This window comes from Miniopterus natalensis, chromosome 4 (assembly GCF_054644295.1).
Source record: "Miniopterus natalensis isolate mMinNat1 chromosome 4, mMinNat1.hap1, whole genome shotgun sequence".
Taxonomy (NCBI): Eukaryota; Metazoa; Chordata; class Mammalia; order Chiroptera; family Miniopteridae; genus Miniopterus; species Miniopterus natalensis.
In genome coordinates, this window is record NC_142084.1 from 95,083,472 (window position 1) to 95,096,646 (window position 13,175).

The 13,175-nt window shown below is 57.5% G+C and overlaps 1 protein-coding gene across 1 annotated transcript; it reads right to left on the reverse strand.

The window, feature by feature from the left end:
- Nucleotides 1-229: 229 nt before the first annotated feature.
- STC2 (stanniocalcin 2) lies at nt 230-10,794 on the reverse strand. The gene is made up of 4 exons (XM_016211253.2): nt 10,644-10,794; nt 8,494-8,636; nt 5,874-6,085; nt 230-1,105 (listed from the first exon to the last, which is right to left on the reverse strand). The coding sequence occupies exons 1-4, from the start codon at nt 10,792-10,794 to the stop codon at nt 703-705; spliced, it is 909 nt and encodes a 302-aa protein (XP_016066739.2). The 3' UTR covers nt 230-702.
- Nucleotides 10,795-13,175: the final 2,381 nt, after the last annotated feature.

Here is a 13,175-nt window from a genome sequence, read left to right on the forward strand (position 1 = left end):
TTTTAATGACCCAGTTGCTTTGTTTGAAAGCCATTTATTTAGATGACAGATATGTAGATGGAACTGGATAAATAAAAAGTGAAACCAAGACTTGAAGCAGTGGTTAAAATATACACACACAGAGGCCACTACCTGGGACAGGGTGCCCCAGACAGAACAATGGCTCAGAAGTTACACTTAGAACCCTCGCCCTCCCCCCCCAAGCAGCTCCAAACATCCAGGTCCCGTGCAAGAAACTGAATTTCCCTTTGGCGCCAAGCACCCACGGGGGCCCCTGTGCACTCTCCACCCTTCTCCTTCCCATCCAGATTTTCACGTCCCTTCCTGCACTGGAACCGCTGCCCTCCACCAAGACAGCACCAAGTGCTGGTCCAGCCCAGTGGGCCCACCGCCCCCCCAGCAGAGGAAACCGCAGGCCGTGCCCAGTGGCTCCACGCATGGAAAGAAGTCAAAGCTACAGGGAGCACACCTGGCGTGTTCACTTCGGGAGGCGCAAGTGTGGGCCCCCGACAGACCTCGCCGCTGCCTGGGGAGTCTCCGCCTCACCTGTTGATTCCGCTAACATACACCTTCCTCCAGTCCGCAATCCCCACCAAATCCTGCGTGTGACATCCCCCCTCTTTAATGACAAATGTTCTGGAATGTCCATAGAGAAGAAAATGGACGGCACGGAGGAACGATTTCCTGGCCAGGCCTTCCCTTTCACCTCCGGATGTCGGAATACTCAGAGTGTTCGTCTTCCCACTCGCTGCTTCCAGAAGTTCCCTGGACCCCATGGGCCGCCGCTCTGACCCGGGCGTGGGCGTTTGGGGGGCTCTTGCTGCCTCGATCGCCCTTGGCACCTCGGCCGGTCTCCCTGCTGCTGGGCTCCAAGAGGTGGTGACCCGTGTCCCCGTGGTGGGCCCTGGAGAGCTTGGCTCTGTCCGCCTGCAGGTGGCGCTCGGGAGGCGACGTGGGTGGCCTCTGGATGGCGGAGGTGCAGAAGCTCAGGATGGAGCACAGGCTCCCCCAGCTCTGCTCACACTGCGCCTGCACGCTGCGAGTGATGGCTTCCTTCACCTCCTCGCCACACGCCAGCAGCAGGTTCACCAGGTCCACGTAGGGCCTAGAGATTGAGAGCAGAGACACGGGGAATGGAACCAGTCCCGCGTGGGCCTCTGAGGACAGTGACCACAGCAGGAAGACAGAGATGGTAAACCCCAGGCTTGGCTTGGGTTTGGTTGGGTGGAAGAGCTTTCTGGAATTACCTCCAGCCTTTACCCATATTCCATGGAGTCCTGGTCTCAACCACCGCTTATTGGGTGCTCATTACATAGCAGGGCCCGTGCCAGGCACTGGAGAGAGTGAGGCTGGGACAGAGCCCACCACAGGAAAAGGGCAGTGACAATTCACAGGTGCACATGACAGAGGAGGAGCCTCTGGGGAAGGTGGGCGAGAATCAGGTCGGGCAGCTGTGGGAACAAGGACAGGAGGGCGGGAGAGCTCTGGCACGGTTTGGGTGGGCTAAGCAGGAGGGATTCAGTGAGTGTGGCACCGGTCTTGGGGGCCAGAGAAGTGGTAATGAGGCAAGGGGCAAAGGATCTGAAATACCAAACTGGGGAGTCTTTTTGGTAGAAAAGGAGGAACTCTTGCAGGTTTAGGACTCGGGAGCCCCAGACTGTCCCCTCGCATGTGGCGTCAGCAGGGCCAGCCAGCTTTGCACCAGGTGTCCCTCTTCCAGACAAGCCTTCTCTAAGCCAGACTCCCAAGAAACCATTTCCCCGTGTCTGTGTTGGCCCCTGGTTCAGGCTCATGATGAAGAAGGGTGATCTTGGAAGTTCCTGGATGCACTGCCCGGGGCACCTAGAGGAGTCTGGACCAGGTAGAGAGGGTAGGGGGAGACCGCCTCCCTGGGAGGTCACATCCCATGGGGCGCTGCTCTGTGTTGGGAATAAGGGCTGAGGGGCTACCTAAGCATCTTTTCATCTGGGCTTCCCCAGAGCTGGAGGTGAGGGCTGGCCATGAGGGGCCTATGTGGTTGGAATGAAAGCCAGCTGTCTGCAAAAGAAACACCTTAGTTCTGGAGAGAAGAGCTGGTTGCTCAGGCCATTCCAGCGGCCATGGGTCTTTCTTTAGGGAAGGTGCAGGAGGAATGACCAGACCACATGAACCTTCCTCCTGGGGTTGGGACCTTTGTGCAGAAGGTGGGAGCAGTGTGCCTGCTTTTTATATTTATGGGCCCAGCTGGGAAGAGGTGTCCCCAGCAATGGGCTCTCCTGGCCCAGTCATTAAGCCTTTCTTACTTGTCACTGACCTTTTAACATCCCCAAGGGGGTTGTGGAATGTTGCATGTGGCTCACCAGCATTCTTAAGCAGACCTCAGCCAGCAAAGGTGCTGGATCTATCTGTCCATGAGCATCGCAGCTCTAGGTCGTCGCCTCGGGCAGGGAAATCACTCTGGACCATGAGATCACTTATAAGGACCGAGACTTTCTCCCCGTGTGAGCCTGGACCACCTGGGTGGCTGCACAGTAGCCCACTTTGCAAGCTGGCAGGGGCTGCTAGGCAGGAAGGTGGACTGTGCTGACTTGGGAAGTAGCTTACTGCCATATTTATGAATTAGTCTTCAAGTTGTAACCAAGTGAACTGTCTTCCTTTCATAGATGTAAAAATGGATTCAAGGTGGGGAGAAGGTGGCTTTTGGAAGCCTCTGGGCCTGGAGGTCCTGGGGTTGGGCGTGGAGAGGAGTAATGTTCGGGCGGATAGATCAGGCTGCCTTTTAAGGCCGCCTTCATGCCTGTGGAAGCAGAGAGTTTGCTTGTGGCTGATGGGCAGGGTGCTTGAACCCCATAAGGAAGGCCCCTAACAGTGACAAGGACAGTGATGACACTGGTCTTCTTGGGGTGAGGGAAGGGCATGGGGCAACCCAGGGAAAATGGTTAATTTGTGCTAGTTTCCTCCCATCTCTTGAAAACTAGCCCCTGGCTGCCTCAGGGAGCTCAAGTTCACTGAGTTTACCTGCTCCAGCAGCCAAACTGTACCTGCCACTTCTCCATGAGCAAATTCTCCAGGCTGAGAATCTTCCTGCCTTTTGGGGACACTAAGCTGAGGCTCCTCCTCAACTTTCTTTCCCTAGCGTAGGGGCTGTCCTGGGAATGAATGCACTGCCTCTTGGCCTCCTTCGCCAGGAGGCCGGCCAGCCAGATGGCTCTCAGAACCCAAGGTGGGCCCGAGAAGGCTGGGCCAGCCCACCTACTTCTTGGCGCCCTGAGCTGCGACCGTGGGGAGGGGCGTGTGAGTCAAAGCTGTGTTCCGAGCTGGCGTGGTGCCTTCTCAGGCTGCCAGTTCAGCCCGTGTCTAATGACAAAGCCCAGCTCTCTGAACTGGGTGTCAGCAAGGCTAAAGCAGTTTTAAAACTACTTAGAAGGGGTTGTGCCCGGAGGCAGCCAGCACCCAGTGACAGGGTGTGTGGTGGCCAAGCGGCTGATGTGGAGAAAGTGGGGCAAGAAGGGGTGAGGGGACCACTTTAACCGAGTGTGACAGTGTTTGGGGTGGACGGGGACAGGGAGGGATGGGGGTGACGTGGACAGTGGGGGGACTGTGATTGCCTCCTCTCTAAAATGAAAAGCAAATGTGATTCGATTCTCATTTTTCTTGTCGAGATCCTCTGTGTTAAAATCAGTTAAGATTGTTAAAAACCCAAGGAACTCGTTCAAGTTAATGTGCTGCATAGGTCTGGCTTCATAAGGGGAGGTGGGGGGGGGTTAGTGGGGAGCCGGAGATGGGTGGGACCCACTGCCTGGAGGTGCTGGCTTAGAAGGAGGCTAGAGGACTTAAAAGAGAGTTCTTAAAAGAGGCCCAGGCTTCCTTCCAGGGTGGGCCACCTGCATTTCCACAGCGGGCTGGGTGGGGGGCTATTACGAATTTGTTCAAAATGACGCGAGGAGCCCTTCGGAAGTAAGGGCCCCATGGCCTCACAGGCTATGCTTCCATGGAGGGGACACCAGAAAGCCACAGTGTTTTGCTGCTTCTTAAAGGTAGAGGGAACTTAAAAACCTGCAGTTTTTTGAAAGAAGACTTTTCTCCAAAAAGACAGTCTTCTGAGCTCCAGGAATATAGTATCGACTTACAGACTTGAGGCCAACCTACTGTCTCTAATGGAATGTGGGTTTAGGACAAATGAACTCCCTGAGTTTCTGAGCCACAGGACATTGGCATCCTCCAGGGGAACCTCGAAGGAAGGGACTGTCAAAGCGCTCTCCCTGTGTCATGGGGATGTATTTGGGGAAAGGGGAAAGCCCTGGCCACACATGGGGACCAGTGAGCCTCTAGCAGGTCTAGTGGGGAGAGCACAGGCCAGGAGCAAGGTTTGGGGTCTGTTCCTGGCCGCTGGCTTCAGGCACGTATCTACCTGAGTCTCGGGTTGGAGAGTAGGAATCCAATCCCAGAGGGAGGCCTTAAAACTTGGCTCCACTTGCCTCTTGTTAAATGGGGATTGTAATCTGTCTTATAGCCTTGCTGGGAAAGATGACCGAGATAATCCAGGGAAAGTCCCTGGCCCAGGGCCTGGCTCGCTCAAAACTGTTTTTATATCATTATAGTTGTTATTGTTGATGCCATTCTTGCTTGGCTTCTTTACAGGTATTTGGAAGAATAAAAAACATTTAATCAAGTATTAGTGTAACTCGAAGAAAAGGCATCATTGTTTTGCTCTTGTCAAGAGGGGTCCACGGAGAGATTCAAGGTGGATCTCCCGCTCACTGGGGTGTGGCAAGATACCTAGACCCTCATGACCAAGTGGAAAGTGACAGGAGACTGTTGTCCCCCACGACCTAAGTGGCGTGGGTGGGGTGGGGAATAGCCTGTTGAGTGACGTAGCTGGAGAAGGCATGGCACGAGCTAAGGAGCAAGAGTTCATAAAACTGTACTGATTCGGCCCAGTGAGACACGGCCTGAAGAGCAACGGTGCCATCAGGCTGGCACTGACTCATCCTGGGCTGCTCGGCTAGGAACTGGCTTTCTGGGCCGACTCTCCGAGGAGGGAGCCATCTGACCTCCAGGGGCTCCAGACCATGCTCCATGTTAGCAGCTGCCCTGCACCCCAGGCTTCACAGCTCCGCAAGATTTCGGATCCTAGCGCTGGCATGCTCTTTAAGGAGTGAGACTTCCTGGGTTTATTACTGAATTTCAAGTCTTCCAATAAGTCCATATTTCCTTGCTTTGGCATAAAGGTGTTTGGCCGATTAGAGCTTTTGACATTTGTTTTGCACTTTCTCTGGGAGGGCATTCATGTGCTAGAAGGTGAATGGGACTTTCTAAGGGCAAGGGGAGCTTATGGAGGCAGAAAACAAAGCTGCTGCCCTCAGCCTTTGGCCTGGAAGAGAAAGGGTTCTGGAGCCGGACTGCCTGGCTCTGATCCTGGCTTTGCCTGTGACCTTTCCCTCAGTGACCCTCAGTTTTCTCATCTGTAAAATGGGCATGAGGATGATACCAGAACAGGGCTATTGTGAGGATCAAGTGAGAAATTCATGGAAAGTACTGAGCCCTGCGCCTGGCCCTTGGTAAATGTCAGACAGATGCTGGACAGATGTTACTCGCTGTCGATGGTCGGCTGGGCACCTACAGAGCTGCGGGAATACTCGGAGAACTGGTGGGGCTTAGCCAAGGGGAAGACAAAGGGCATTTCTGAGCCCCACCCATGTCGTGCTTAGTAAAAATTTCCTATTTCTACTGCTTATGTTTCGAAACCGATGGTGCCAATTTCTTGCGCTTTTCCTGAAGGTCAGCAGGAAAGGCAGTCCCAGGGGAGCCAGGGCAGCTGGGGAGGTGAACTGCCCCCCCCCCCCAGGAGAGGCCGGCCCCACGCAGGGGCCCTCAGGCCCGAGGAGACTCACTCGTGCAGCAGCAGGTCCTTGAAGTGGATCATCTCCACCATCACGCGGGTGTTCTCCCGGGCGGCTGCGCACAGGTCGTGCTTGAGGTAGCACTCCCGCTGCAGCTGGGCCACCATCTCCTTGATGGCCGGGCACTTCCGGCTAATGCAGCCGAACCTGTGCCGCAGGGCGTGGGCCTTACACCTCAAGGCGTCCTTGATGAACGACTTGCCCTGAGGACAGAGGACAGAGGAGGGAGAGAGGCGCAGAAGAGATGAGCCCTGGGTACACACATAGACACTGACCCTCGTGGGCTCACCCAGGAGCTTTCTGACAATGGAACCCCAAGGCCCCGCTGCAGACTAATGTCCTTGCAGGTGACAGGTCAAGGCTGCATCAGGGGGTGTGACCAGGGTGACGTGATACCTCTGGCATTTGGCCAAAGAGGATGTCCCTTATCTGCCTCCTTCCTTCCCAGCTGCTCTACTAGCGTCCCTCCTGCTGGGGATTTCGTGGCCGCCTATCCCCAAGGCAGAAAGACCAGGGTTGGCTGTTTGGTGGCAACTTTTCTGGAACATAAGGGAACTTGGGCCAGACAGAAATCCCAGTTCCTCAATGGTTTCCAGGGAGCTTCTTCCCCAAGTGGAAGGCAGGTGCCCGCTTGTACAGGTCTCACACCTTTCCTTTGTCCTCTGGGTCCAGAGGTGATGTCAGGACGGGCTGCTAACTGTGCCTGTCCTTCTGCCTCAGTGACCCCAGCACCCCAACCCACACTCTCATCTCCCCACCCTTTAAGGAGGGGCACTCTTTTCCTTTTGAAAAGGGTTCGACTTCTTTAACCGGGTAGGATTATAGCCTCAAAGTACCGCCTGGCACACTGCCTGGCAGCGTCCTGCCTGGCCGCCAGGCCCCCCCCCGCCCCGCCTCTGAGTGGCGAAGGCAGCCAGGCATACATCTGGCCCTCACTGCTCTTTCTTGGCAACCCCGTTAGAGTGTTCTTACCCTAGAAAGGAGACAGCTGTTGGCAGTGTGGAGGCGAGCTGGGCCGTTAGCTCCCTAACCAACCTCGGGGGCAGAGGCTTGTGGGAACCTCCCCAGGGATGCCGCACCCCCATTACTATAGGAACGAGCTGTCCCTGGAGAGGTTGCCCGTTTTCAGACAGGCCCAGAAAGAGTGGAGTTGAGAAAGTAAATGGGTTTAGGTTGGGAGTGGGAAGCCAGCCAGCATGCTCATTTCAGTTCTCTCCTTGAGAAGCCATCGAAATGTCTAGATAGTGTCTGGTCACTAAAAACCACCTCCCCCCAGCCCCCTGTCTTCTGACTCTCCAGTGGGAGCCAAATAGGAAGGAGGGTAGGGCGTGCCCATTTGTGAAGTAGTTATGCACTGAGAGCTGACTTGAAAGGGATGCTTCTAACTCGAGAGCACGCTCCTGTTGGTGGGTAATCAAAGGGAAGATTAAGTTATGAGGGGACTGCGGCAATCTGTCCTCGGTATTACTCCCTGACACCCTGTGGGATGGCCCTGAAGCACATCTTTCCTCCGGACTGCCTATTACATTTCCTAATTCCAGTTAATCCAGAAGGGATGCTTTAGCAGGGAGCCTCAAGGAGTTCAAATGCGCAGCCTCTCTGCTTGGCCGCTTTCTGCTTCCCCTCCAGCCACGCCACGTCCTCTGCGGGGCAGGCGGCATCCCTTCCTGCTTCCCAGGCACTGCTTCGTGGGGCTCTCCACAGGAGGTCAGTAGATGGTGGCTGGTGACATTCATCAATCACCCTGAAAGTGTTGGCCTCACCCAAACATTGTCATCCCTCTCTGGGGACGCGGGAGCGTCACGGGGGCTTCATGGTGGCGCCGATATAGGCTGAGCCTCGTGCCATCTGAAATGTATTTGGATGGTCGGCCCTGGACCGTGAGGTTGCTTGTTAGGTTCTTTTCCTGCCCCACGCAGCAATGGGCTTTGCCCTTGGGACCCTGGCACCACGAAAGTGGGTCAGGCCCTGACTATATTTATTATATGGAGCAAAAGAAAAGTGGACTCATTCAGGGTTTTGATTTTTCAGGTTGGGAGAGGAGGGCCTGCTGCTTACGGGGAAGAAAAGCCTGCTCCTCCGGAGGCCCCGGAGTATCCATGCTGACTGCTCACACACCCACTGGGAGAAGATGAACTTCTCAGAGAGTCGCGTGTCATGTAGTCTTGCCTATTAGGTGAAAATAGTTTTTGGAATGTATAATTGGAGTCTCTGCCCTACCCCCCCCCCAACCTAGTGTTCTTAAGGTGATGGGCCTTGCAGGCCAGACATAGTGTGCTCCCTGATGTTTATCATGATGTTCATTCTGATCTGTGTCTTCTCTGCCAAGAATCCTCAGATAATTGTTCGACTTGGTCTCCAATCCCCTTTGCCAGTGTAGACACAGACAAGAGCAGGGAAGGATCTAGCCCACATGACGGCTCCGGAGAGCAGAAGTCCAGGGCAGGAGTGGGCATGCTGGCTTCCAGCTGCTCACCTAGAATGCCTCTTGCAAGTGCTGAGACACACCCCAGGGGTCAGCTAAGGAGATCTGTTCACAAGTCTTTCCGATGAACATTTCATTCATGCGACACTAGCCCTAGACAGTCTCTGTGCTCTATATGGCTTTTACCTGGGCATCAAATTTTCCAGCGTTGTGCAGAAAAGTCATGCAAATCCCATGTAAGCCCCGAATCTCACAGGAGTTGTTCTCGAAACACTCAAATACGCCACACCCCACATCGCCTGCGTTGACCAAGCAGTGCTGGATTTCCGCTAAAATGAGAATTACACACAGATATGTGCAAAATCCTCAGCCACGCTGAGGATTGCAGAAGGGTTAGTTGACATAAAAGTAACGACCAAAAGAAAATTTAAGGAGAAAAAAAAATTTAGAAGGACTATTTCAGGAGCTAAAAACGCCAGGGAAAGAAAATGTCATCATCTAATCTACTTATGAAAAATAGCTGTAGTTGTAAATACTTGTTACAAATATCGCAACCGGAAGTTAGGTCTGAGCACCTCAGTTTTCATTATCAAAGTGTTGGTGGGAGTTCTCAGCTTGAAAACAGAAGATAATTCAGCCTTCTAAACCCACGGACAAAAATAAGATTTTAAATGATTAGCTCGCCCCTCCCTCTTGCAGGCCATCAATGAAACACCCTCATCTGCTAGGAACTTGAAGCTGCTCTATTAAATTCCAGCCATTTCCTTCCTGACCCCTAAATGAGAGCGTCCAAAAAGCACTTTCAATTCAGCTTTATGATTCAACACCTAAAAATCAAAACAAAATTCCTATTAAGGCAGCGCCTCCAAACCATCGCATTAAGAACATCAGGCTCGGGGAAACTGGCTTTCCAGCACGCTGGGAACCGAGTCAGACGGGGGCCAGGCTGCAGGAGCGCAAGCCTCGCAGTCTGAGGCTCCTTCTAAATGGAGATCCGGTGTGCTGTGTCACTTAATCCCCTAGCACTCCCGAGACCCGAGTCTGCTGCCCTCCTTCGCAAAAGGTGGCCCTAATCCGTCTGTCTGAAAGGACAGACGGAGGTAGTTAACCGCCGAGCTGCCACGGGCAAAGCCTCTCTTCCACCCCCTCCCCCCCAATTCCCTGACTTAAACCAACCACAAAATTACACCAGAAAAGTATATTTTGGAAGAAGCGAGGGGGGTAGGAGTAGATAATCCGAATTCAACCCAAAGCTACCGCGAGAGTGAGGGGCGTGTATTTGTTGAGGGTCACCAACTCCGGAGAATCCCGTTCAGATCTCAGGGCAAGAGCTGGAGAGGGGGGAGGGTGGGCGAGGGTCTCCGGAGCGCACAGAGGCGGGATGCTCGCTGGGGGGGATCCCATCCCACCCGGCGACCCCAAGCGTGGCCCGGGCGCGCGGCGCTGGGCAGGAGCGCGCAGGGCCAGGACTCCCCCGCCTGGGGAGTCCCTCGTGGGCACTCGTGCGTTTCGGCTCGTGCGGTGCGCGCACGCCTGCCGCTGCCGGGTTCGCAGGTCCCCGAAAAGGGGGAACCGCCTCGAGTCACGGAGATGGAGGCAGATTTTCCTCGCTCTCCCCGGAGCTGGGAAAAGGGCCGGCCCCGTGCCCTGCACGCCTGGCTCTGCTCGGCAGCTGGGCAGAGCGGGTCGAGCCGTGGCCGGCAGCGCACCGTTGGGGCCGTGTCACCATTTCTTGGCTTGCTGACCAGACCCGGAGCCGGGACGGCGGCCGCACCGCAGAGGTACGCTTTGCGCTATCCCCACCCCCTTTCTGAAAGCGATGCCCCCTCCCCCCAGGGGAAAGTTCGCAAGGCAACATCTCGCCTACAAAGTTCTGGGATGTCGGGCATCTTTAGGGGAGGGGGAGAAGCGGTCCTGCCGCAGCCGGCCGGATGGGAGAGAAGTTCTCCCGGCGCAGGGTGCAGCTCGGCTCGGGCACCCTCCGTGCTTCCTGCCGGGCGGCCAGGATGGAGCAGGGCGCTTTGCCCCGGACGGGGGAGCCCGGGTCGGCACTGGCCGCGTCGGCGCTGCCTCGTTTACCCTCGACCCAGGGGAGGGCAGCAACAAGTCCTGCCCAGCGATTTCATCACCCGGCCAGCACGTGCGGATTCCGGGCGCGTGGAGCCCGGCGCGGACCTCGCCCGGCCTCACGCTCTCCTTTGCACGTCCCGCGCCACCCGGGAGTTTGCATGGCCCTCGGTGGGCGCGCAGTTCCGGACGGAGCGCCCGGGGAGCGCTGCGTGGGTGCCCGGTGTGGTCGCCCGGCAGCTCCCCGCCGCGGGGGCGCACGCGCTTACCTGTGTTCTGCAGGGACAGGCGGCCTTTCTGCTGGGAGCCCCTGTCTTGGGGACCCTCGGGCGGGTTGGTAGCGTCGGTCCCCCGCGCCGGGTCGAAGGTGGCCAGCACCAAAGCCAGGGTCACGAACTGGCCGAGCCGCTCGGCACACATGGTTCTCGGCGTAAACCTCCCGCCCGGAGACCTGGAAGCTTTGTGCTCCCCTCCCCCTCTTCCTCCGTCGCCGCTTCCCCTCCTCCCACTTTCCCTCCTCCTGGCGGCCGCGGCTGGATAGAGGTTACCCAGCGCCCTCCCGTAGCTCTCCGGAGAGCATGTGACCAGGCCTTTCGCGGCGCCGCGAGTGCCGGGCAATGGCAGGGATGGTGCCTCAAATATCCCTGGAAGCTCTGGTGTCACTTGAATGAAGGAGTCGAGCAGGTGTTGTCCCGGCCGCTGGACCAATCCGAGACCCCGGCCCGTTTGACAACACGGCCGGGGGGCGGGGCCTGCGCCCAACTACTACGGGAGGCGGGCGCGCGCGCCGGGGAGCGCCCCACAAAGTTGCAGACCCGGCGGCGGCCGCGCGACTGCGTGCGTGTGTGAGCGCGTGTGAGCGCGGCGGGGGGCGCGCGCGTGCGGGGGCTGCGGGGCGACGGCCCGACCCGCCTCAAAACAAAAGCTGCTCGCAGCTCCGTTTGCAACTAAAGAAAGGCAATGGGGGGATGGGGGGGTCTGCGCTGCGACAGCGTCCCCCGGGCCCCGGGCCCGCATCACGCCCGCATCACACTGGGAAAGTTTCCTCTTTCCGCTGCTTGGGAGTCAGGGAGAGTCCCAGCCCCCAGGCCTTGGCAGATTGGAGGAGTTTCCTGCGCACGGGGATGCTGAGGGCTAACTGAGCACATATGGGAATTAATTCCTGGCGTTGGGACGCTTTGCATTAAAAACCCTCAAACTATTTAAGAGCAGAAGCGCTAGATATAGGACTTGGCCCGAGCCACGGCCCCACCTTTCCCCTTTCTTTTTTTGCCGGGCCGCGGCGGCCGTGCAACTCCTCGGGTGCCAGTGTCTCGCTCCTCCCCCAGCCCAGGCCGATTTCGTGCCGGGCTGCAGGGATCCAGGTGACAGACTGGACTGGCATCACTTCCAGGCGGGTGGCAGGGCGGCCCTGGCAGCTCTGAGTCAGCCCGCCGCGGAGCACCGCTTGCCCCGGAGGTCGGAGCCTGAAAGGCAACTTTACGCGTCTCCAAACACACTCTTCCATTCCCCCCAAGCGCTCCCCGCCGTCCCGCTCCGGGTGCCCTGCACTCTCCAGTCCTCTGATGGAAATGGTTAAAAAAAGAAAAAAATTCCCCACCCCCAACAAAACCCGTGGAATTGTCTCCCCATCTCGTCTCTTTCCTTGTTGGGGCTCCCTCCCCAAGCACGCCCGGCGCGGGCGCCCCCTCCCCCCGCCGCCCCGCGGAGGCCGGGAGAAAGTTGGGCGCCGCTCGCGGCCGCCGGCCCCCGCCGCGTGTGTACGTGTGCAGCCTCACGTCTCCCGGCGCGGGCCGCGGGCAGGAGCCGCTCCGGGCACCGTCGGGCCCGTGGCGCAGCTCCGGGGGCCCGCGGGGCTGGGGGAGGCGCCGTCTCCACCCTCCTGCAGGAGAACAGGTGAGCCCGGGAACCAGCTCCCGCCCCACCAGCCCGCCGGGCGCCCAGCCCCCGCCCTCTGCGGTAACGCGCCCGCCAGGTTTCATCACCCACCTCCCGCGCCGACACTGCCCGGGTCTCCGCGGCGGGACAGACGCGCGCCGCGCGCCGGGCTGGGGCCGCCATGTGACAGGGCTGGGGGAGGGGGCGCGGAGACGTGCCGGCCGGGTCGTCCTCCGGCGCTGTGCAGCTTCCAGAGCTTTCCGCCCCGGGTCCCGGCTGCACTCCGGCGCGCGCAAGGCAGACGCGGGGGGTGGGGGGAGCGGGGGGAGAGCCGGGGTAGCCGCTGCTCGTCGCAGCTGTCCGTGGGCAAGTCCAGTGGCCTTGAGTCGGGAGGGAGGAGGGGAGGGGGTGGGGACCTGGGGTTGCAGCGTTGTCCGGAGCCACTGCCCACCATCCCTGCCCGACTTTCAGAGCCTCAATAAATGGTCACTTTGAAAGGCTGAGTCTGTGGCGGTGGCAAGAAACTGACCACTCATGCCCATGATTCCAATAGCAGTTACTTCCTGCAGCCTCAGGTCTTTTGTGGAAGCAGGTGGGGTACAAATACTATATTAATTCAGGTGGTTCTGTTTCCCAAACTGCATTTTGTTCGCAGAGTGAACTTGGCTTCCTTGGTTAGTTCTTGAAAAGCCAACTCCTGTCGATCCTTAAAAGACAAGACCTAACAAGCAGACAGAGGCATTCCGGCCTCATCAACTCCATGAGCCCCTGAATTTCTCCGGTAGGCTTTCTTGCCATGGAGCCTGTTTCCTAGGCGAGAACATGAGAGATATTGGCATTAAAAAAGGCATCTGGTCGCCTGGTTCTTTGAGTAACAGAGGACCTGCCTAATTTAAAAATTCATCTTGAGGCTATTTGCTCCA

What these genes read in the sequence shown, in the direction of transcription:
- STC2 (XM_016211253.2), bottom strand. Translation starts at nt 10,794, where the DNA reads ATGTGTGCCGAGCGGCTCGGCCAGTTCGTGACCCTGGCTTTGGTGCTG. An exon ending in CTGGAAAATTTGATGCCCAG is followed by an intron (nt 6,086 to 8,493) that starts GTAAAAGCCATA and finishes CTCTGTCCTCAG; the next exon opens with GGCAAGTCGTTCATCAAGGA. An exon ending in AAGGACCTGCTGCTGCACGA is followed by an intron (nt 1,106 to 5,873) that starts GTGAGTCTCCTC and finishes CTCAATCTCTAG; the next exon opens with GCCCTACGTGGACCTGGTGA.